This window comes from Podarcis gaigeae (genome assembly GCF_964106915.1).
Source record: "Podarcis gaigeae genome assembly, chromosome: 2".
Classification (NCBI taxonomy): Eukaryota; Metazoa; Chordata; class Lepidosauria; order Squamata; family Lacertidae; genus Podarcis; species Podarcis gaigeae.
The window spans coordinates 112,515,610-112,540,516 of NC_139679.1; the positions used below are offsets into that span (position 1 = coordinate 112,515,610).

General features: G+C 46.2%; 2 protein-coding genes across 4 annotated transcripts in view; both read left to right on the forward strand.

The window, feature by feature from the left end:
* Positions 1–22,445, forward strand: part of DDAH2 (DDAH family member 2, ADMA-independent) — a 37,235-nt gene extending 14,790 nt beyond the window's left edge. For 2 of the 3 annotated variants that reach the window (XM_083725007.1, XM_083725006.1), the window contains exons 2-7: positions 10,032–10,340; positions 13,805–13,904; positions 15,239–15,312; positions 17,412–17,531; positions 19,010–19,153; positions 20,975–22,445. In XM_083725007.1, the coding sequence (XP_083581133.1) occupies positions 10,035–10,340; positions 13,805–13,904; positions 15,239–15,312; positions 17,412–17,531; positions 19,010–19,153; positions 20,975–21,091 (861 nt within the window). In that variant the 5' untranslated portion in view covers positions 10,032–10,034 and the 3' untranslated portion in view covers positions 21,092–22,445. Of the gene's footprint in view, positions 1–9,491; positions 9,608–10,031; positions 10,341–13,804; positions 13,905–15,238; positions 15,313–17,411; positions 17,532–19,009; positions 19,154–20,974 lie in introns of those variants that run through there. The other variant, XM_083725008.1, reaches the window with a different exon arrangement.
* The window catches only part of MPIG6B (megakaryocyte and platelet inhibitory receptor G6b), a 158,935-nt gene that overhangs the window by 106,437 nt on the left and 27,591 nt on the right, over positions 1–24,907 (forward strand). The window lies entirely within an intron of this gene.

Consider the following 24,907-nt stretch of genomic DNA (forward strand, 5'->3'; position numbering starts at 1 on the left):
CTCTGAGTAGGATTAACATTGGATACAACATTTTTATTTTTAAGGGCAAATTGGGGTTCCTTGTTGTTCCTCCTCCTCCCTCACTCTTCTGTTGCAGGCAGGGAGAAACCCTTCCCCCCTGAATTTCAACAAGGGAAACCTGGTTTTTCCATGTTAGCAATTGGTGGGGCTAGAGGCAATTTTGTGGGGAGGACAGTGTCTCTTCTTACCTTCTTACAACAGTGGTACCTCGGGTTACAGACGCTTCAGGTTACAGACTCCGCTAACCCAGAAATAGTACCTTGGGTTAAGAACTTTGCTTCTGTTACATGCAGAAAATAGCATTATTGGAGAAACCAAAGACTGGAACTGAGGGAAGTCAGGGGGTGGGGGATGGGTTTTGTGGGGGGAGGAAAAATGGGGGGGGGAATAAGGATATGTTTTTGGAAAATGTTTTGTTATAACTTTAAATAAAAAAAATAACTTTGCTTCAGGATGAGAACAGAAATTGCACAGCAGTGGCACAGCGGCAGTGGGAGGCCCCAAAGTGGTGCTTCAGGTTAAGAACAGTTTCAGGTTAAGAACAGACCTCCAGAACGAATTAAGTTCTTAACCTGAGGTACCACTGTATAAGCTACATTCCAACCACACAGGTAGGATGTTTTGACACCCACCCACCCACACCCATTCAGGCAAGCAAAGGTTACTCTCGTTATTGAAGGCCACATTGCAGCCAGGCAGAAGGATTGGAGAAGAAAGTGTAGGCAGGGCTGGTGAGGGGCATGATGCCTTGGGGAAAGTGCTGGGGGCCAAATGGAAAGCCTGAAGGGCCACTTGGCTCCTGGTCCTGAGGTTTGCCACCCCCTACTTTGTTGCCTTCTGCCTTGCCTGTTTTAGATTGTAAGCTCCTTGGGGACAGGGATCTGTCTACTGGTAATAATACAGTCATACCTTGGGTTACGATGCCTGCGAGTTGGGCGTTTTCGGGTTGCAGACCGCGCTGAACCTGGAAGTACTGGAACAGGTTACGTCTGGGTTTTGGCGCTCACACATGCGCAGACGCGCAAAATGACGTCACGCACATGCGCAGAAGCACTGAATCGCGTCATGCACGTGCGAAAATACAGTGCTTCAGGCTATGAAAGCTGCGAGTTGCGAACATGCCTCCCGCACGGATCATGTTCGCAACCAGAGGTATGACTGTAGTAGTTGGTTGTTGTTATTTTTTTTAAAAATGCTACTATTATTACTTCTACAAGCAGGACCTGTAACAAAATGTTGCAGTTTAGAGTGGCCCCTCTCAGAATACTCTGCTTACTTTCTCGTTTCCTCCTGATTTTCTCTCCCCCAGCCGCCAAACCATCAATTGATATTCTGTAGCTTATGTTCCCCACAACTCCTTCCCCCCCTTTTTTGCAGGGGGGTTACATTTGCAAACCATGGGTTTTATTTATTGGTTCTTTCAAAGCATTTGTATCCTGCTCTTCATATTGCACGTGGTTTGCATATGAATAAAAGCAGAACAGAATAGTACCTCTTGCTGATACCTCTTGTGCATGGATGGCTATGAGACTCACCGCTGAACATCAGAAAGGGAGGTTATTATTTATGACATCCCCATTCGAAAGCCTCCTTAAATTTCCTTCTGCCTTAGAAAGGTAGGACAGAAGTGCTCTAATAAATACTGTAATTACATGAAAATCTGTGCATGCCTACTCAGAGGCAGGTTCCGCTGAGTGTATGTAGGATTGTAGCATCTCCTCCACTTACGTAAATACAGTGGTACCTCGGGTTACAGATGCTTCAGGTTACAGACTCCGCTAAACCAGAAATAGTACCTAAGGTTAAGAACTTTACCTCAGGATGAGAACAGAAATTGTGCGGCGGCAGCGGGAGGTCCCATTAGCTAAAGTGGTACCTCAGGTTAAGAACATTTTCAGGTTAAGAACGGATCTCCGGAACAAATTAAGTTCTTAACCTGAGGGACCACTGTATATAGTTGGGTTGCCAATGATTACCAGACTCTCTAGATCAGCGGTTCTCAACCCGTGGGTCCCCAGATGTTATTGGACTACAACTCCCATCACCCCTGAGCTCTGGCCTTGCTAGCTAGGGGTGATGGGAGTTGTAGTCCAACAACATCTGGGGACCCACAGGTTGAGAACTGCTGCTCTAGATGATGGGACTTCTGCGATGGGAGGAAACCGACCAGCTACGTTTTGGGGAGAGGGTGGAGGGAGGGCAGGCCATCTGTGAATAAAAATGAGGGAGAATTTAAGGCGAGCCCTTCTGGTCCAGCAGCCTGTTCTCTTAGCAGCCAACCGGGTGCCCCCCTTGGAAGCCTGCAAGCCAGTTTCTCTTCCCTGCTTGCCAATCTCCGCAACGGGCATTCACATTCATGCTGCTCTTTGGCAGTGGAGGTTGTTGGCCCCCGTCTGTCTCGAGAAGCAATGGAGTGTGCCTCTGGGGCAGCGGGCAGCAACCTTTTTCAGCAGGGGGCCGGTCCGCCGTCCCTCAAACCTTTGGGGGGGGGGCAGACTATATTTTGGAAAAAAAGAGGGAACAAATTCCTATGCCCCACAAATAACCCAGAGATACATTTAAAATAGGTGATGGACTATATGGAACTGGCGGAAATGACTGGCAGAATCCGAGACCAGGGAGAAGAGTCGGTGGAGGAAGATTGGAAGAAATTTAAAGACTATTTACAGAAACATTGCAAAATTAATGAATGTTAGAACGATGTTGGAATGAATTTATGTGATTTTAGCAGAAATGTTACAAAGATTTAGGAAAGAACAGACTGCTAATTGGTGAAAGGAGGGAAAGTAAAGTCATATTAATATTAAGATAAATTACAGGACAGAAATTTGAAAAGAGGGAAAGGATTTGCTGAAATGGGTAATTGACCTAGAATACAAAAAAGGGAGGTGTGAGGAGGTCAGGGAAATAAGCTAATGAAAGATAAGTAATAGGAAGATTTGTTGTATTTTTCTTTGTTTTTTCTTTTTGCTTAATGGATTTTAATTCTCTGCTCTTTCTTTTTTCTTTTTCTTTTTTCCTTTTTGTATTTTATCTTATTTTTGTTTAAAATGATGTTTTTTTATTTTCTCTTTTCGTATCCCTAAAAATTTCAATAAATATCTTATATATATATAAAAAAGATGCATTTAAAATAAAAGGACACATTCTACTCATGTAAAAACAGGCTGATTCCCAGACCGTCCGCGGGCCAGATTCAGAAGGCGATTGGGCCAGATCCGGCCCACGGGGCTTAGGTTGCCTACCCCTGCTCTGGGGGGTGAAGTCAAACCACCCTGTTTAGCGGCACTGAAAGTGACCTTTCCCGGGGCGTGAGAAATGGAGGTGAAACATAGTCATTGTGGCTAGTAGTAGCCATTGGTAGCTTTGTCTGCCTGTTGATGGTGCTTCTGTTTTTAGAGAATTGATTTGTTTCCGTGTTGTTCATTTGTTCTGGGTTCTTTAAAAATATGGTTGTTTGTTTGTTTGTTTTTTAAAATACTGGTAATTTTATTAATTTTCAATTACAAAAATCCAATACAGTGGTACCTCGGGTTACAGACGCTTCAGGTTAAAAACGCTTCAGGTTACAGACTCCGCTAACCCAGAAATAGTACCTCGGGTTAAGAACTTTGCTTCAGGATGAGAACAGAAATCAAGCTCCAGTGGCGCGGCAGCAGCAGGAGGCCCCATTAGCTAAAGTGGTACCTCAGGTTAAGAACAGTTTCAGGTTAAGAACGGACCTCCAGAATGAATTAAGTTCTCAACCCGTATGCGCCATATTATATTCACACCAAATAGCAATACCAATTCAAATACAAATTAATTACATCAAATAGCAATTCAATTGCAAATCAATTACATATGTTTCAACGGTTTTCTTGCACGCTTCCACGATCTATATAAAAAGAGAGAGAGAGAGTGCATATGCAAACACACAGACCCTCATTTTTATAAGTTGGTTTTATAAATAGGTGGGGAGATGGATTATCGCAGCTCACATCCGCCACTACACCTGACCAGGCGGTTGCCTAGGATCCTTCCGTCCAGAATGGGCCAATTAGAGTCCTGCCATATGAGTCCTGCTTTTCCCTCTGGAGGCTGGTTGTTTGTGTTTGTCACCTGCACTATATCCCTATTTTCCCTTATTAATAATGGCAGAAGGCCAGGCTGGAATAGCACCTGCCAGGGAGGGAGGCTTTTTATCGAAATATTTTTATTTTTATTAAAAAAAGGTAGGCGGTGTGCAGAAGGGGAGTAGATAAATTCCAAATAGAGTGGTACCTCGGGTTACAGACCCTTCAGGTTACAGATGCTTCAGGTTATAGGCTCCGCTAACCCAGAAATAGTACCTCGGGTTAAGAACTTTACCTCAGGATGGGAACAGTAATAACGTGGCGGCAGCGGGAGGCCCCATTAGCTAAAGTGGTACCTCAGGTTAAGAACAGTTTCAGGTTAAGAACGGACCTCCAGAACGAATTAAGTTCTTAACCTGAGGTACCACTGTAAAAAAAAAGCACCACCACTGCCATAAACACAGAGAAGGGAGGTGTCTGCACCCAGCCGCTGCCTGTGACGCTTGTCTTACTACCAGAGAAGATGTACGGAACCATAGAACTGTATAGCTGGAAGGGACCTCTAGGGTCATCTAGTCCAACCCCCTGCAATGGGGTTTAGCTGGCTTATCTCAATGGGGTTTAGCTGGCTTATCTCAGCTAAAGCACCCATGACAGATGGCCACCCAAGCTCTGCTTGAAAACCTCCAGTGAAGAGTCCACAACCTCCCGAGGGAGACCTTCCCGCTGTCAAACAGCTCTTAGTTTTTCCTGATGTTTTAATCAGAATCTCATATCTTGTAGCTTGAATCCATTGGTTCGAGTCTTCCCTTCCAGGGCAGGAGAAAACAAGCTTGCTCCATCTTCCTTTTTTATGATTGTGGAAGTGAGTTTTGTTTTTTTTCATTCCAAAACCAAAAAAAGAATTACAAACATCAAATTCAAAATCCATCAAATTCGTTTTGTAACATAAGCCAATTACATAGTTGACTAAATTAAAATATACCTAATTGCTATAGACTTCCTTTTGCTGTATATAAATGCAACACAACTAGAAATATTATATTAGAATTTTTTTATAAATTCCCCTATACCCCCCCACTCACCTTCACCCATGTGTGATCTCAATTTTTTTTTTACTTCTTCTTCTTCCATCTTGTTGTGTTGTTGTAATTTAATAATTATTCAATTGACTCTTTTATTATTTCCTTGCTTACCCCTGCACGTTTTACACGTTGTTGTTGTTGTTTACTCGTTTAGTCGTGTCCAACTCTTCGTGACCCCATGGACCAGAGCTCGCTTTACACATCTATTAATATTCCAGTTCCGGAACCATATTTTTTCATGTATTCCTTCAATCCATCCCACTCTTTAATTATTCTCTGATTTTGTTGTTGTTGTTGTTTAGTCGTTTAGTTGTGTCCGACTCTTCGTGACCCCATGGACCAGAGCACGCCAGGCACTCCTGTCTTCCACTGCCTCCCGCAGTTTGGTCAGACTCATGTTTGTAGCTTCGAGAACACTGTCCAACCATCTCATCCTCTGTCGTCCCCTTCTCCTTGTGCCCTCCATCTTTCCCAGCATCAGGGTCTTTTCCAGGGAGTCTTCTCTTCTCATGAGGTGGCCAAAGTATTGGAGCCTCAGATTCACATTCTCTGATTTAAATGGCCTCTAATGATTGCCGTCAGTTTTGCCATTTCCACAAACTCACAGAGCTTGCTTTGTTCCATGGGACAGCCCTTGAGATAGGATAGCCATTGCCAGCTATCTCCTCAGTCTCCTCTTTCCCAGGCAAAACATTCCCAGCTCCTTCAACCGCTCCTCTAAAGGCTTGGTTTCCAGATGCTTGTATCATCTTGGTTGCCCTCCTCTGCACATTCTTGTTGATGGATCACAGGTTTCCACTAGATGCCAAAGCCCATAGTCCGTCTTCCCCTAATATAGAAGACTAGAGAAGATGTGGAACTGAAAGCTGTGCGTGGGGTGTTCTTGCCACAGTGCTTTGTATGCCGTTAGGGAATTGAACAATTGAGGATTTCTGATGCGTTGGGCCACTTTGGAAAGAAAACGAGGAAACTCTGAAATCCAGGGTAGGTGGTAAAGGTAAAGGGACCCCTGGCCATTAGGTCCAGTCGTGGCCGACTCTGGGGTTGCGGCGCTCATCTCGCGGGGATTCAAACCGCCAACCTTCTGATCGGCAAGTCCTAGGCTCTGTGGTTTAACCCACAGCGCCACCTGTGTCTCTAGGGTAGGTGGTAGCAAACTCAATTGATGGGATTTGGAGGCATGCATAACACACAGAGGAATGGATGGGTCAGTCTGTTTCGGGTTTGTATCAATCCATGTATAGGTCCACCCCATTTCTGCAACAGTTTGCAAATGTCAGCATGGGAAATCTTCAGGGGTAGAAGTGTATTTAAATATTTTCGCTCTAAACAGATTTGATCCTAAAACACACATTTGGGTAACCTGCCGGTATGTGCTGCAGAAGTCGGAGACGTTCAAAATCCAAAGGTTAGCAACATTCCAATCTGAACTGTGGATCAGGTCAGTTTGTACTGGAATTTGCAAAGATCAGGCCCCTCATGCTCTGAACTTTACAAACCAAACTGGAGCGACTCATGTTAACATTCCGTGCCTGGCCTCAGACTCTGTGCTAACGCCGCCTGGGTCTTTGCAATTTGCGAAATGGATGGAACTGTTGCCGATTTGGGTCGTTTGCATAAATTGCAGCAAAGAGCTCTGCTGGCCACTGAAGTGGTGCCCCCTTGACCTATGGATATTCCTGCTCCGCCCCAGAGATGTCATCTGGCAGCATCTGTGTACTTGGAAGCATATTTCCGCAAGCCTTGTGCATGTCAAAATGTACGCCTTGGTTTTGTGTGTGTGCTCTAAAGAATGCTGAAGAGTTCCAGATGTTGGGCTGTTCAGTGCTCAGCTCGTGACTGATTTGTGCAATGAGCAACAAGAACAGCCCAGCGGCCAGTCCCAAACGCAGGGCATTGATTTGCTGATTGGCTTCCTTTTGGAAGCAATTACCTAATCAGCTTGGTGATGAGTGGAATCTTTTATTGTCCTCTGGCGCTATTGATTGGCCTTGGGAAGACTGTTTGAAAACTCCCAGGAAGTTGGGAGCTGGTGGAACCTTAGAACCTTTGGTCTGGGGACCTACTTAACACACACACACACACACACACACACACACACTCCAATAGAAGGGCGCAGGGGGATGCAATCCTTAATTAGATTCCTAGCTTCATTTTCTGCACAGGCAGGAATAGGGCAATGGGTACATTTTCCCCCTGCCTTTGGGGAAGCCTGGGGTAATAGGTACCCCCCTCATCCCCTTTCTGTGGGTTGGCAGCTGCTTCTTTAGTGGTAGTCAAAGTGTGTGCGCACACACACATGCAAATGTCTCTGTTATATTCATAGCCCACCATTATCCCTTGGGTTCAGTGTGTCCCACAGCAATGCCATTAAACTCACATTTATCAATGCTGCCTAAAGGATCACAATGTAAGGGGGGAGGGTTTGAAGGACAGTGCTTTGGCCTGCAGAAGGTTATAGGTTGATCCCAAGCACCTCAAACAGTGGGCCATTGCTATAGAATTGACTATTGTTGCTGCTTAGTTGTTTAGCCGTGTTCGACTCTTCGTGACCCCATGGACCAGAGCACGCCAGCACTCCTGTGTTCCACTGCCTCCCGCAGTTTGGTCAAACACTTGCCAGTAGCTTCAAGAACACTGTCCAACTATCTCGTCCTCTGTTGTCCCCTTCTCCTTATGACCTCCATCTTTCCCAACATCTTTCCAGGGAGTCTTCTCTTCTCATGAGGTGGCCAAAGTATTGGAGCCTCAGCTTCAGGATCTGTCCTTGCAGTGAGCACTCAGGGCTGATTTCCTTCAGAATGGAGAGGTTTGATCTTCTTGCAGTCCATGGGACTCTCAAGAGTCTCCTCCAGCACCAGTATTCAAAAGCATCCATTCTTTGGCGATCAGCCTTCTTTATGGTCCAGCTCTCACTTCCATACATCACTACTGGGAAAACCATGGCTTTAACTATAACTATTGGCATTCTGCTGTCTTTTGAAGAGACACTTGTTTACACTTGCACTCCCTCGATCTCCTGATCTGAACCTCCTGTTTTAATTGCTGTGTTCTTTTTAACGGGACTGTCTTGTTGCGTATTTTAATTAGGAATGCATTTTAATTATGAATGTTCCTACTTCCATGCTTGTGTATCTGCTGTTTGCACTTCACATACGGCTTAGAAGCTTATTTTGGCATTAAGTGTCATATCAATGTTGTTGTTGTTATGAATATAAGACTGCTGCTTAGGATTTGTGTTTTTCGATTCCAGCACTTTTCTTCAATTAACCAGAACGTTTCCTTTGATAACAGGGTGTGTACATGGCTGGGTGTCTCTCATCACCACAGCCTAGTTGTTGTTGTGTATGGCTGGATGTTTTTATTATGTTTTTACATTGTGCTGCCTTTGCTGTTTCCGCTCGTCCTGGGACCCTTATAGTGAAGGGCAAGAGATCGAATGAATGAATAGCTCAGAGGTGAATTATTTGGAAGAAAGTCTCGCCAAAGACTAACTTACTTAGTAGCCCTGGGCAATGTTGTGATACATTGCCCAGGACTGGTTTGAGGAGTAGAGCACAACGGCACCTTCACCCAGTGGCATATTGCAAGTGAAACTGGGTTCCTCCACTGCCAGCACCCAGCATGCAGAGGGAGGAACAAGCTGCGTTGGCCCCGGCCCAGCAAGGCTTCAGCGTGAAACCACCACTGCAGTTTGCTCCTCCCTCTGCTTTTCAACATTGCAATGTGTCAGTAACAGTAAACAGGCAGTCCTGTTTAGGGAAGCTTTTAATGTTTAATAGACTATTGTATTTTAATATTCTGTTGGAAGCCACCCAGAGTGGCTGGTGAAACCCAGACAGATGGGCGGGGTATAAATAATGAATTATTATTACAGTGGTACTTTGGGTTAAGTACTTAATTCGTTCCAGGGGTCCGTACTTAACCTGAAACTGTTCTTAACCTGAAGCATCACTTTAGCTAATGGGGCCTCCCGCTGCTGCTGCGCTGCTGGAGCATAATTTGTGTTCTCATCCTGAAGCAAAGTTCTTAACCTGAAGCACTATTTCTGGGTTAGCGGAGTCTGTAACCTGAAGCGTATGTAACCCGAGGTACCACTGTATTATTATTATTATTATTATTATTATTATTATTATTATTATATCACGATGTTTGGCTGGCGATACATAGTGACCTTGAAAAGCTGATATCGCCCAGCCCTACTCCCAACCTTTGTCCCACCACCACCACCATAGCACATGCTGGCCCCTGTTTGGCGTCCATCTTGCGCCTTCAGAAATGGTATCCTAACATTTCCTGAGAAATACTGTTAACTGGACCCAACTGCTCATTCTAGGGCGACAGGTGCACTTGAGTCATGCAGAGCTGGGTATATACGCTGCTCCTCCCCTAAGAAAGCTCAGGGCATGGAAAGATCTCCCTTTATTGCTACAACACCCCTATGAGGTAGGTAGGCCCGAGACGGCATGATAGGTTTGGTGAGCTTCGTGACCGAGCAGGTATTTGAACCCAGAACTTCCTGGCTTTCTGTCATGCTGACTCTCAGTGCAGTGGTTCCTGTGTTGGACTAGGACTTGGGAAACCAAGGTTTGATTCCCCACTGGGCCAGAAAGCTCACTGAGTGACCCTGGGCCAGTCGCTGCCTCTCAGTTTAACCTACTTCACAGGGTTGTTGTGGAGATTCAGTGAGGAATGATATGAATGCAACAAGAAAAATCCAAGCTCTGTTTCCTCTGGGCTTGAAGTGGTTCTCCCTCGTTCTCAAGAGCTGACTGGGGCAATTCATTGTATTGCCCCTCAGACTTGAGCGAGAGGAGCGGCTTGCCAGCCAACCAGCTCAACAGTTCATCCCTCTGTTCCTCCCTTCCAGACCATGGCCAGCGTCTCCTCCTTTGGCAAGTATACCCATGCCATTGTCCGCTGCATCCCTTCCTCCTTCGGCACGGCAGAGACGGCGGCAGACGTGTCCGATGGCGGGGCAGAGCCTGTGGACCTGGCCAAGGCCCACCGACAGTACGGCGTCTACACGGGCATCTTGCGCCAGAAGCTAGGGCTGCAGGTCATTGAGCTGGCTGCGGACGAGGGCCTCCCCTGCTCCACGCTGGTGGGGGACCTGGCCGTGATACAGGGAGACACTGCGCTGCTCACGCGGCCATGGGTGCCGTCGCGGCGGGACGAGGTAAGCTGTTCAATTTGTTTGTGTTGAATCACCTTGCAAATAAACCTGCTGGAGTTGCCAGTCATCTTGCGAGCTACGCTTTTTATTTACCGGGAGCTATTCCCGGGATGTGGGTGGTGCTGTGGGTAAAACCTCAGCGCCTAGGACTTGCCGATCGCATGGTCGGCGGTTCGAATCCCCGCGGCGGGGTGCGCTCCCGTCGCTCGGTCCCAGCGCCTGCCAACCTAGCAGTTCGAAAGCACCTCCGGGTGCAAGTAGATAAATAGGGACCGCTTACCAGCGGGAAGGTAAACGGTGTTCCGTGTGCTGCCCTGGCTCGCCAGATGCAGCTTGTCACGCTGGCCACGTGACCCAGAAGTGTCTGCAGACAGAGCTGGCTCCCGGCTTATAGAGTGAAATGAGCGCACAACCCTAGAGTCTGGCAAGACTGGCCCGTACGGGCAGGGGTACCTTTACCTTTTTTTATTCCCCCCTCCACTCCCCCCGAAACGTCCTTGCCTGGTTGGCTGGAGGCAGTTTTGAAGCACCCTAGGAAATGGCTATTTACTAATTTGGCAGTGAGCGTTTACAGTGGACGCTCGGGTTGCAGATGTGATCTGTGTGGGATGCTACGGTTGGTTTTTATTTCTTTTTTAATTTTAATGGGCCATTATTGAGGTGTGACAAGGTCACGGGGATAAGTCGGGAGCGTTCTCAAAGTTAGTCATAACATTCTTCCGTGAGGCGGCAAACGGCTGCCTTAAATACATTTGCCAGCCTCATCCGTGGGTGAGTCTTGCTCTTGAGTAAACATGCACAGCATTGCCCTGTTAAGGTTCTAGTCCCGTCCTCGTGGATTTGCTGCCTTCGAAAGGGTGGGGGCGGGGGAAGAGCAGCCGGCTGCCAGCTAGCTGTTAGTTAAACCCTGTCAATCACAGGCCCCATCTGTTCCTCTGTAGGAACCTCTGGGACTAATCCCACCCGTGTCCCCGGAGCGCTGAGGCAAGCCGCCTGGCCGGTTGCCTCAGCAGTTGGCATCGTGCCTCCTTCCCACCCGCCCGGCCACCCGCCATTCTCATGACCCACCTCCCTGCTCCAGTGCAGTGTGCCGAATATAGAATTGTGTGTCCACACACACTCCACCCAAGCCCTGGAGAAAATTTGGCACCTCTTAAAGGGTCCACATTTTCTTGCCTCTCTCTGTTAATTACTGCCAGACAGAAGTTTATTCATGCTGTCTCTCTTGTGTTTTTCTTCTTATGCTTTTAGTTAAAATAAATATAAGTGTTTTGGGGCACCTTCACCCTGTCTAACTATTGCTTCCGTGCCATATTCTGTTCCGTGCCATATGCTGCCATCTTTATTTAGTTTCTGTTTTTTTTTAAACAACAACAACCACCTCCTAGCAACTCATTTGTGGTGTCTCTGAGCATGCATGGAATGCCTTCCCCACCCCCACCCCTCAGCGGAACGGAGTTGGCCTTTTGAAACCCTTTGAAAAGGGCTTGAGAGCCTTTCTGCAGCTTAAATAAAAGGAACGTGAAAAGTACCGAGTTTCCCTTGGAGCAAGCTTAAAAAAGGCTCTTGTGCAAGTTGGAAATTATTGAAGCAAAGGCACCACAATAGAGCCAGTTGGCTGACCACTCTGTACACACATTATCATGTTGACACAGTGCTGGCTTGGCCCAAGACATTTTGCTGCCTGAGGCAATTTAGTAAATGGCTTCTCTTCCCCCTCCCCCCTCATGCCCTGTCCATCAAATCGAGGTGCAAAGTAGTCAGGGAGTTATTTTGTCAGGGAGTCCTGTAAGCACCTCTGGGAGTCAAAATGCAATAATTAAAAATGATATCTACCCTTTCATGACACCCCAAACCAGCTGCCAGAGTTAATAATAATAATTTATTAGTTATATCCCACCCATCTGGCTGGGTTTCCACAGCCACTCTGTGCGGCTTCTAACAGAATATTAAAATACAATAGTCTATTAAACATTAAAAGCTTCCCTAAACAGGGCTGCCTTCAGATGTCTTCTAAAAGTATGGTAGTTGTTTTTCTCTTTGACATCTGGCGGGAGGGTGTTCCACAGGGCGGGTGCCACTACTGAGAAGGCCCTCTGCCTGGTTCCCTGCAACCTCACTTCTCTTAGCAAGGGAACCGACAGAAGGCCTTCGGCGCTGGACCTCAGTGTCTGGGCAGAACGATGGGGGTGGAGACGCTCCTTCAGGTATACTGGACCGAGGACATTTAGGGCTTCAAAGGTCAGCACCAACACTTAGCCACCTCCCTCTGCCTAATGGTAGGGACGGCACCTAACATGTGCCTTTTACTTTTTGTACGTAAAGAAGGAGGTTCATGTTGGTGGATGTAATGCTGGGGAGCCCAGTTGATGTTTTATGTGTGCTCCAGTTCACTGGGTCTTCCAGTTCAGGGGTTGCACAAAGCTTTAGAGGCCAGCTCCTGGGGTACTTGAGGAGATAGATTTTGGTGGGCTTTTCCTATGTTTAGCATTTGTTTGAGTTTGTTCTAAGTGTAGTGTTTTGGTCACCTCCTTTGGACAAAGGGTACATTTTACAGCGGTGGGATCCTGTAAGTGTCCGTGGAATGAAGTGTCTGTGGAATGAAAATGAAACAAAAGGTCATGCAGATATTCTGCTCTGGCCCTCTGAGTCCCCCCACCCCCTTATATAACCAGGGCTTGAATTAAACTCTGCTATAAACCCATGCGCCAGATCACAGTTTGGGCTTTCTGGCAATTCTTGACTTGAGAATCTCTGCCTGTCTGGAATTCTATGCAGAATTGTGTGCTTATATAGCGAGGAGAACTCTCATCCTCAGGAAATATTTCCAGCCCATCTCTCATTCTGGGCTGCTCCCAACAGAATTAAAAGCACAATAAAACATCAAATATTAAAAACTTCCCTAAATATGGCTGCCTTCAGATGTCTCCTAAAAGTCAGATACGGTGGTACCTCGGTTGCAGACGCTTCAGGTCACAGACGCTTCAGGTTACAGACTCCGCTAATCCAGAAATAGTACTTCGGGTTAAGAACTTTGCTTCAGGATGAGAACAGAAATCGTGCTCCTGCGGTGCGGTGTCAGCGGGAGGCCCCATTAGCTAAAGTGGTACCTCAGGTTAAGAACAGTTTCAGGTTAAGAACAGACCTCCAGAACGAATTAAGTTCTTAACCCAAGGTACCACTGTGGTTGTTTCTTTCTTTGACATCTGATGGGAGGGTGTTCCACAGGGCAGGTGCCACCACTGAGAAGGCCCTCTGCCTGGGTCCCTGTAACTTGGCTTCTTGCAGTGAAGGAACCGCCAGAAGGCCCTTCGAGGAGGACCTCAGTGGCCGGGCTGAATGGGTGGAGATGCTCCTTCAGGTATACTGTGTCGAGGGTGGGTTGAGAGTTGCATGAAGAGGTGTTAATGAAAGGGGATGCGCTAGAAAATGTCTGATCTCTTCCTCTATCCCTGCTGCTTTCCCAGATCAGCAGCGTCAAGAAGGTCCTGGAGGAGCTCAAACTGCGCGTGGTGGAGGTTACAGATGAAGGAGCCACCTTGGATGGGAGCGATGTCCTCTTCACAGGTAAATGACTCCTCTGTCACTGAGGATGGTGGCCCTTATCTCAGGAGCGGGGAGGTCCAGAAGATGGAGGGAACTTTGCATTTGGGTTAACCTAATAAAATGGGAATTTGTAAGTACACCACGGGGTTTTCGTTTCTTTGCTCTGCGGTAAGGGTGACTAAGCCTTTGAAACCACTTTTCATAGTGGAAGTGCCATGTAAATGATGATGGTAGCACTGGGGGTGATGGAGAATTTGATGAGATTCTGTTGAGGGTTCCCCCCACCCCTGATCTGGTTAGTTTCTCTTCTAATAAAACACACACACACACACACACACACACACACACACACACACACACCACTCAAAGCTGCCTGGAAGTCATAGACACCGGCCTGAAAACCCTTTGCCCTCCAATCCCAGATGTCTGCAGTTGGGCATTCATGGAGGGAGGGAGCTGCACTTAATGCATGCTCAGAGGCACTCTCGCCAGTATGGATCTGCGTGTTCCAGGACTGCCTCTTGCTATTTGTAAATGCATTTTAGGGCAGAAACCTGGTGCAAATGAAGCCCTCTCTCCTCTCCACACACATTCCTTTGGTTTTTTTTTAAGATGATCTTTATTGAATTTTTAGTTACATACTATACATACACATACATTATGTTTCACATTTGTTCTTGTTCTCCCAAGCTGACTTCCCTCCTTCCTCCTTCCGGCTTTTTTATGTCGTCTTTAAATTTTTGCATTGTCTTTGTCCATTTTATACATAACTGTTCTTCAATTTTTTTCCAATAAAATGTCTGTAAACAAATAAAACTTTGTATATATATACAATTCTTGTTGTCTGTCTATATTCATTTACAAATATTGTTCAACAATAGTCCTAATGTACATTTTTAATTCATTTTGATACTATAAATTTCTTGTGTTTTCCCATTATGAGGTTTATTTTAGTTCTACCAGTTTCCCTATTTCACATTGTCTTCTCTATATATAACACAATTCCCCCCCCCCATTCTTTTTGATACGTTTCGTCACCCTGATGTCAATTTCTTTGCTGTTAGTTGAGCTTTTTCTGCATACTCCATAACCTTGTACTGCCACTCTCCTATTGTAGGCAATATTTGCTGTTTCCACACCTGAGCCAGCAATAACCTCGCCCTGTTGTTGCCCTCTCCACATACATTCCATGATTGTAGCTTTAAGGCTGCAGTCGTAGTCAGATCTGAGATGGGAAGAGATAAACCAGCGTTGCTATGCAGGTCTGGGGAGAGCTAAACCTCAGGAATCTGGCTTGCCCTTTGACTTATTGCCGGTTCTAGTATTCTCCATCTTCTTAATGCCTTTTTTTACAGGTAGAGAGTTCTTCGTGGGCATTTCCAAGTGGACTAATCACAGAGGAGCAGAGATGGTTGCAGATGCTTTCAGGGTGAGCTGGAATCTTGGAACTAAACCTTCCCTACCTCCCTGCCCAAAACCTGCGCAGTTGTGGTTCCTAGCTATTCAGTTGTTGCTATTCTGCTTCCCACCCCTGTTCTAAGGTGTACGGCAGCCTTGCAGTTAAGCAGTAGCCTGGTACCTGTAGGTGACAAGGATATTGCCTGCAGGCGAGTGCCTGCAGTTCTGGGCAACTGCTTGAGAAGATTGCTGCAGGAGGGCTGAAACTTTCTGCCCCTCCTTTGCCAGCCCCTAGCAGACTAGTAAACATTTTTCCGGCCTTATTCACAAGGCTGGCACATGTTTAGTTCATCTGTTGGACGCCCCCCGGCGCTCCGCATGAATAGATGGGAGTGCCCCGGAAACATAACCAGTACAGTGGTACCTTGGGTTACAGACGCTTACACATTTTCGGGTTGTGCACCTCTCCGAACCCGGAAGTACCAGAACGCGTTACTTCCAGGTTTTGGCGCTCATGCATGCGCAGAAGTGCTAAATCGCGCTTTTGCGCATGCGCATAATAATAATAATAGTAATAATATTTTATTTATATCCTGCCCTCCCCAGCTGAAGCCAGGCTCAGAGCGCCTAACAACAGTAAAAATAACACCGTTTACATAAAGTCACAATCACTGAACTGTGACGCACGTGTGCTGCGGGTTGTGAACATGCCTGCCGCACGGATCCCGTTCACAACCCGAGCGTCCACTGTAGTCTCCTGTGGTGGCACATTAAAGGGAAGATTGATAATCTGTCTTTCAAGGCCGCTGCTGAGCCAACTTCTACTCAGAACCCCCACGTTGAAAACAATTCAAGGAATGAACAGAGACTTCTTTCCTCCCAACTGCTTAACCTTTCCACTGCCTCCTCAGCTATTTTTCCTTGCTCCCTGTCCCAATGTGACCCGCATATCATAGCCACGCCCAGGGAATGTGTCACACCCTTGGATCTCTGATGAAGAGTTCCTAACCATATCCTTGTCCTCAACTTGGGACTCTTCCTTAACCCACTGAAGAAGGAACTATTGGCTGGTGGCGGAAGGGTGGGCGGGGCTGCATTTCTTTCTAATTTTCCTTTGCCTGTGCATTTGTATAAAACATGCTTCCCCTTGTTGTGAAAGGGAGACTACCAAAATATATTTTTTCAGCAGCTCACAGCCATATAATTAGTCTCACCATGTGTGATGCTCAGGTATAAAAAGAAAGCCCCAAATGAGTTGTTGTTGTTGTTATATTTGTTGTTTGTTGATATATTTTATTGTTATATTTGTACAGACTGGGTTGCCCCAGCCCCTCTGGCTGGCTTCCATCAGATATATGGTGGAACACCCTCCCACCAGATGTCAAAGAGAAGAACAACTACCAGACTTTTAGAAGACATCTGAAGGCAGCCCTGCTTAGGGAAGCTTCTAATGTTTAATAGAATATTGTATTTTAATATTCTGTTGGAAGCCACCCAGAGTGGCTGGGGAAACCCAGCCAGATGGGCGGGGTATAAATAATAACAACTTCTTCTTCTTCTTCTTCTTCTTCTTCTTCTTCTTCTTCTTCTTCTTCTTCTTCTTTTTCTTTTTCTTCTTCTTCTTCTTCTTCTTCTTCTTCTTCTTCTTCCTAACATAATAAAGCATCAAACATTACTAACTTCCCCATACAGGACTGCCTTCAGTTGTCTCCTTAAAGTTGTGTAGTAGTTCTATATAGTTGTATCTCCTTGACATCTGATGAGAGGGCATTCCACAGGGCGGGTGCCACCACCGAGAAGGCCCTCTGCCTGGTTCCCTGTATCTTGGCTTCTCGCAGGGAGGGAACCGCCAGAAGGTCCTCTGCGCTGGACTTCCGTGTCCGGGCAGAATGATGGGAGTGGAGACGCTCCTTCAGGTCTACAAGACTGAGGTCATTTAGGGCTTTACTTGTACAGGAAAGATACCTCATCGGCAGTTCCCTGTTAGAAACTTGTATGGAGCCTCCCATTGGTTTCTCACCCCTGCCCTTTTCAGTCCTGTATGGGGAAAGAATGGGTGAATGGGTGGAGCTCTTGGTTGCAACTGTGTGGCATGGACTTCTGGAAGTCTTACGGAATGTCTCTGTGCAGGATTTTGCAGTGTCGACTGTTCCTGTCTCGGGTACGTTGCACCTCCGCAGCTTCTGCAGCATGGCTGGCTCTGAAACGGTTGTCATTGGCAGCAGCGACGTGGCCAAGAAAGCCATGAAGGTAACTTCCACAACCTCCCAGGGGGCCTCTCCCGCGAAAGAGCTGCAAGGCAGGAGTGGAGAGCGCTGTTACGCTCAGTTCCTGCTTCCCTTTGGGACATCGGATTGGCCACTGTAAAAATAGGATGCTGGATTAGGTGGGCTACTTGGGTCCACCTCCTCTCCACTCCAAGAGCCAGTGTGGTGCAGTGGTTAAGAGCGGTGGACTCGTAATCTGGTGAACCGGGTTCGATTCCCCACTCCTCCACATGCAGCTGCTGGGTGACCTTGGGCCAGTCACACTTCTCTGAAGTCTCTCAGCCTCACTCACCTCACAGAGTGTTTGTTGTGGGGGAGAAAGGGAAAGGAGAATGTGAGCCGCTTTGAGACTCCTTAGAGTAGTGATAAAGCGGGATATCAGATCCAAACTCTTCTTCTTCTTCTTCCTCTTCTTCTTCAAGAAAGCCTTTATCCCTTATGAATCCCTTATGAGACTTGCTCCTTCACACCCCCCAAATACCAGAAGCCAGACCCCACAGAAGGTTGAAGCAGGGCCTTCTACGTAGCTGCCCCTGTTCTGTGGAGATGTGACTGGTGCCTGCTATCTGTGCTCTTCCTGAAACCACATTATTTGGGTGACCAGCTCTTCTGGTTAGCAGAAGAGGTCTCTGCTTCCCCCTCCCCCCCGATGATCTTTATTAGTGTGTTTTTTTAAATTACATACTATACATTCACATATTACATTACATTTTACATTTGTACTTGCTCCTGAAAGCTGACTTCCCTCTTTCCTTCTTCTGGCTTTTTATATAGTCTCTGAAAATTTTCGCATTGTCTTTGTCTATTTTACATATTGTTATTCTTCTTCCATCTTTATCCACAAAGTTTGTATACAAATAAATCTTTCTATATATATACAAATCTTGTTGTTCATATTCATTTACAAATACTGTTGATTATCTTAGTTATATTTTACATTTTAGTTCACATGTCATTAATGTCTAAGATAGTTTCTTTTTATTTTCCCATTATGAGGTTTATTTCCATTCTACTGGTTTCATCCTGTCTATATACGACATAAATTTATCCCATTCTTTTTGAAACATTTCATTGCCCTGTTGTTGAACTTTCCCTGTTACTTTGGCCATTTCTGCATATTCCATAACCTTATACTGCCACTCTTCTACTTTCGGCAATTGTTGCTGTTTCCACACCTGAGCCAGTGGTAACCTCGCCGCTGTTGTTGATATAAAAACAATTTCTGGTCCTTCTTATCAATATCCTCTCCCACCATTCCCAAAAAGAATGCCTCTGGTTTTTTCAGAAACGTCTCTGCTTTCAGAAGAGGTCTCTGCTCTGGGTGTTTGTGGTGTTTTTAGAACTTACCTTTCTTGGTTTTGATGTTGGTCAGTTGCTTTGGGGCTCATGTGAAGACCTACTCCCCAATCTCTATGTTAATGAACTTCTCCCTTCTCTTCCCACTGCCCTCTTTCCTTGAAGACCATGGAACAATTGACCGATCACCACTATGAAACACTGACGGTGCCGGATGACCCGGCTGCAAATTGCATCTATGCACGGCTTGGTCAGAAGAGCAGTGTGCTTCTGCATCGCAGTGTTGAGGAATATCCTAACAGCGTACAAGTAAGGGGAAAGAGTGCTTTACCTGGGTGGGGGGGGGGGAAAGGGTTGAGTTTATATCCCTGGACCAGGTGTGGAGGCTGCAAGGAGGAGGAGGAGGAAGAAGAAGAGGAGGAGGATTGCATATAGGAATAATAATAATAATAATAATAATAATAATAATAATAATAATAATAATAATGATGTGCCACTTAGGGACGCGGTTGGCACTGTGGGTTAAACCACAGAGCCTTGGACTAGTCAATCAGAAGGTCGGTGGTTTGAATCCCTGCGACGGAGTGAGCTTCCGTTGCTCGGTCCCTGCTCCTGCCAACCTAGCAGTTCGAAAGCACCTCAAAGCGCAAGTAGATAAATAGGTACCACTTTGGCGGGAAGGTAAACGGCGTTTCCGTGTGCTGCTCTGGTTCACCAGAAGCGGCTTAGTCATGCTGGCCACATGAACCAGAAGCTGTACATCGGCTCCCTCAGCCAATAAAGCGAGATGAGCGCCGCAACCCCAGAGTCGGCCACGACTGGACCTAATGGTCAGAGGTCCCTTTACCTTTAATGTGCCACTTACTTGCCAAAATGGCATCTAAGTAGCTTGCAAGGTGAAAATCCATACCTAATTAAAATACTCAACAAAGCAATTCCATCTCAAAGTATTAAAAGCGTAAACCCTAGCCAGTTAAAAAATGCATAACAATTAAAGCAATACAGTTGTACCCCGGAAGTCGAACAGAATCCGGTCCGGGAGTCCGTTCAACTTCCAAAACATTTGGAAACCAACGCGTGGCTTCTGATTGGTTTCCAGTTGCGCAGACACGCCAGAAACAATAGTAGAAGCCGCGCCGGACGTTCGGCTTCCAAAAAAACCCAATCACCATTCAAAAATCAGAACTCACTTCTGGTTTTCGATCGTTTGGGAGCTGGAACGTTCAACTCCCAAGGCATTCGGGAGCCGAGGTACAACTGTACGTACCGTATTTTTTGCTTCATAAGACGCACCTGACCCTAAGACACACCTAGCTTTTATAGGAGGAAAACAAGAAAAGAAATATTCTGAACAAAACTGTTGATGTATGATTTTTGTGGTTCATGCTGTGGCCACAGACATGATATATGATTTGACGGTGAGTTGGGGGTAGCCCAATGCAAAAATCCTGAGGATCCATGTGGATCCATGCTTTGTAACCACGTTTTTGTGCCATTGCGGCCCAACGAAACAGTGGATGCAATTTTTTTTGGTGCAGGCTATAGTCATGGACATGCTATGTGATCTGATGGTGAATTTGGGGTGACCCAATGCAAAAATCCTGAGGATCCATGTGCTTTTACCTCCCCCCTCCCAAGCAGCCTCCTTTATCACTAGCGTCCCTTATCTCCCTCCCGACCGCTTGCCGATCAGCTGCTCAGCGGCTTCATTTTAGCACTCCCTTTCCTCTTTATTAAAAAAGAAAAAAGCACAATCTGCTTTTCGCCCCTGGGCAATTTGGCTCCAGGGACCACACATTCGCTCCATAAGACGCACAGACTTCCCCCCTTACTTTTTAGGAGGAAAAAAGTGCTTATGGAGCGGAAAATACAGTATTTATGGCAATTCATTTTGGGGCAGAATTTGAGACGCCATAATGGCCAGTTCAGAGGCTGCCACAAAAGAATGGTGCCTCATGTGTTGGCCCTCGAGCATAGCCTTTTGCAAGCTTTCCAGCTATTTTGTGTTCTCTGTCTCCCCGCTCAAAACAGCCTGCCTTTTCACGAACTTCAGGTGTGGCTTGGCCACTGCAGGGACGGAGATTGCTTTGGGAAGAGGCCTAACCGGTTTCTCTCTGCCTCCTCTCACAGCCCTTCCAGAAGCTTCCGGACTACACCCTCATCCCTGCGGCTTGCACTGAGGTGGCCAAACTTGGTGGGACTCTCAGTTCCTGCTCTCTTCTCATCAACAAGAAGCTGGAGATCTAGTGCCTATCAAACCCCACAATACAACGCAGGTTCTTGCATTCCCTCGAGAGGAACCCCTTCTCTTGGTCCCCACTTTCTCTCCCCTTAGCTTCCTTGTGAGGCAAGGACACCTCCAAACACGCTCATTTGACTGGCCTTAAATCTCGCAGTTTCTCTCTTTTATTTACATTGGATCTTCGCTTCCACGGAGCCACACGAGTCTCTTTTTATCTCCTGTCTTCTACATTGTACGATTTACGAATACATTTTTTTTTTACCCCAGAGTAGATAGGTGCTCAACTTTGCTCCAAGTGCTAAAGAAAAAGCCATCGGCGGGAAACTTGAAGTTCTAGCTCTTCAATCAACGATCACTTTTTTTTTTAGTGAGGTTCCCTCAAGTTTTTTAGCCCATTATGGACTGTTAAAAAGAGCAGCACTGCTCTCCCTTCATCGCTGAGGGGGACGTGTTATGAAACCGGGTGCTGAGAAACATTGGTGGGCAGCCATCTTGGAAGGCATTTAAGGGATGTGTCCAAGATGGTGGCCATTTCTCTTTCATAGCCGCCATGTTGGAAGAACTATTGAGCAGGAGACATGGGCGGGTGGGACATAAGTAGCTTTCAACATGTTTGAGGTGATCCAAGTGCTACAGAACCAGGCAACTCCATTACAATGGATGGTTGTGGGACTAGGGGGTCTCCTGTTCAGTTTTGAATCTCAACACCTGATGATTCGTGTCAGATGTAGGAAGGTGTCCCTAGAGCCACTCCACTTGCCCTGCCATGAGACTCAATAACTAGAATGAGAATGTAATGTTGGACTACATCTCCCATCATGCTTGACCATTGGCAATGCTGGCAGGGGCTGATGGGAGTTGGAGTCCAACAAGTTCCTCAGGTTCAACCATCCCTGATCTGGAATGACCTCTGAAGACTTTCCTTCTGTGAGTGCTTGGCCTGCCACATCGATCTCTTATGGTGCTGCAGTTTGGGGACTGGGAGTTCAGAATCAGACCCCCCACGCTCCCCAAACTCAAAACAATGGCTTCCCCCACTGCCACCCTCAACAGATAACCTCTCTGCATATCCGCAAGGCCGGCGCAGCCACAGAGGAGCAGCTAGATTAAGACAACGGGTTGGTGAGGGTCTCTGCCTCCTTCCGAGCGGCGCTGTTGTATGTGTTTTGTGTAACGTAGTTAGGGGGCAGGAGTGGGGTGGGGGTCATAGGAATGTTCTTGAAATCTGTAGAGGGAGCGCCCTCTGTTGGGGGGAGTTAGGCGTATTGAGGGATGTAGGACTTTAGATTCACTCACTGCCTCTTTAACCCCTTGTGGAATCAATTTAAACAATTAATAATAATAAAAAGATTGAACCAAGTCACCATCTTGATGAGTCTTTTTTGCTATTGCTGTGGGGCGGGTGGGGAAGCTAGGTTCCTGAGCGTAAGGCATGTGGACTAAGCCCCTTCAACACGGGGAGGTCCTGCCTTAATGCAATTAATGCAGTGTCTTTAACGGCTCAGAACGCAATACCTCAAGGACCGCCTCTTTCCATAGGAACTTACTGGGTCCCTGAGATCACCCTCTGAGGCCTTCTTTCATGTGCCTCCTCCTTGAGAGGTGAGGAGGGTGGCAACACGAGAACGGGGCCTTCTCTGCAGTGGCTCCCCGTCTGTGGAATGCTCTCCCCAGGGACGTTCGCCTGGCGCCTTCATTGTACACCTTTAGGCACCAGGCAAAAACGTTCTTTTTAAACCAGGCCTTTGGCTGACCTGACCAACATCCTATACCCTTTTAAAATGTGGCTCTGTTTGGGAGGGTATTATTGGGTTATTGTTTTTATTTTTATTTTAGATATTGTGATCTTCTTTTGTGAACCGCCCTGAGAACTCCGGGTATAGGGCAGTGTATAAATTCATCAATAATAATAATAGTAATAATATCCTTTTTTGGGGGGGAGGATGATAATCACTGCTGAGATAAGATGGCGCCCGGCACACTTCCCCTGTGCCGATGGACGCCTGTGCCGATAGAAAAACTTGAGCTCTCTTAGCAGAGTCCTTAGCAGAGTTCTGCAGCGGTAGAAAGTGTTGCCCTGTGTGTGGATAATAAATCAGACTGAATGCAGGCTTCTTGCTAATCTCCAACAGCCTTTAATGAGAAGAAAAATATCATAAATCAGCCCGGCGAGAGAGCGGACATCCTTTCGTCTCTCAGCCAAAAATGAAAGGAAACTCACACACAAAGAAAGATTCCCATATGTGAACATAACCACGCCTCAGAATGTGAGACGTCACACAGAACTGTTTAACCCTGTAAGTTCTGATTCTCCTCACAAATCACATCCTATTCCAGGTGTCACCTTGTAACAATGTTGAATTTTGGACCCTATAACAGTAACCCTTTGCACTGTGTAGTTATTATAGGTCCATCCACGTGGGTGGCTGGGTGGCTGGGTGGGTGTGTACGCACCAATGTGGTTGGCAACCTATTTCCACTAACAGCCATTTGGTTGCCCTTGCTCTGTGGAATAGCATTCCTGTTGAGATACGACAGGTGCCCAACTTCTGGACAGTTCTGTTGTGACAGACCTTCCCAGACAGATAACCGGGTCTTTACCACAAGCGTCTACAAGGGAACCAGGCAGAGGGCCTTCTCAGTAGTGGCACCCGCCCTGTGGAACGCTCTCCCATCAGATGTCAAAGAGAACAACAACTACCAGACTTTTAGAGGACATCTGACGGCAGCCCTGTTTAGGGAAGCTTTTAATGTTTAACAGACCACTGTATTTTAATACTTTGTTGGAAGCTGCCCAGGGTGGCTGGGGAGACTCAGCCAGATAAGCGGGGTATAAATAATACATTATTATTATTATTATTATTATTATTATTATTATTATTATTTTGCATGGTTTTAGTTGTGTGTGTATATTGCTATTTTTATAGGAAAAAGAGGTGCTGGGATTCACCATGAACAACTCCCTTGTTCTCTTATGTGTTCTCCAATGGCGTCCACCTGAGAGGTGCTGGCTGGGGAAAAAAGCCCTGCTGTTTCTGCATTGTACATTTTCAATGTACATCAACTTGAGATGGCTGTTGGAAGGGAAAAGATCAACAACAGTAATGAAAAAACAGTAATTTCAGTTCTGCTTTTTAAAGATTCCTGCCGGAAATGGTGTATTTCTGTGGTAGCGATCTTGAGCGATGCCTGGGCAATTGAAAGGAGTTGGGGCCTGTTTTTTTGTTTTTTTAAAAAATTCATTTTTATTAAATTTTCCACTTTAACAATCCAATCAAATCACATTAAATATTCCAAATACATATCAAATACAGTGGTACCTCAGGTTACATACACTTCAGGTTACAGACGCTTCAGGTTACAGACTCCGCTAACTCAGAAATATTACCTCGGGTTAAGAACTTTGCTTCAGAATGAAACAGAAATTGCGCAGCAGTGACAGCGGGAGGCCCCATTAGCTAAAGTGGTGCTTCAGGTTAAGAACAGTTTCAGGTTAAGAATGGACCTCCGGAACGAATTAAGTACCACTGTAATCCGAATATTCTGCCAAATTATAAATGTTGAATAGGACTTCCCATGCTTCAAGTTTGGACGGTTCTGATCATCTCATACTTCTACTGCTTTTCATAGTCACTTCCGATGGTTCCTCTAATTCTTTCTGTTGTTAACCTTCCTTCTTTCACAGCCTCTGAGTTGGTCCCACAAGTGAGTTAAAACAAGCAATGATGTGTTTCTGTGTGGATTTTACGTCTATGATTCCCCTCTATAAGTTCGCAGCATCTCCTCACACGCTGGTGTTTCTGCCGAATCAATCCAAAGGT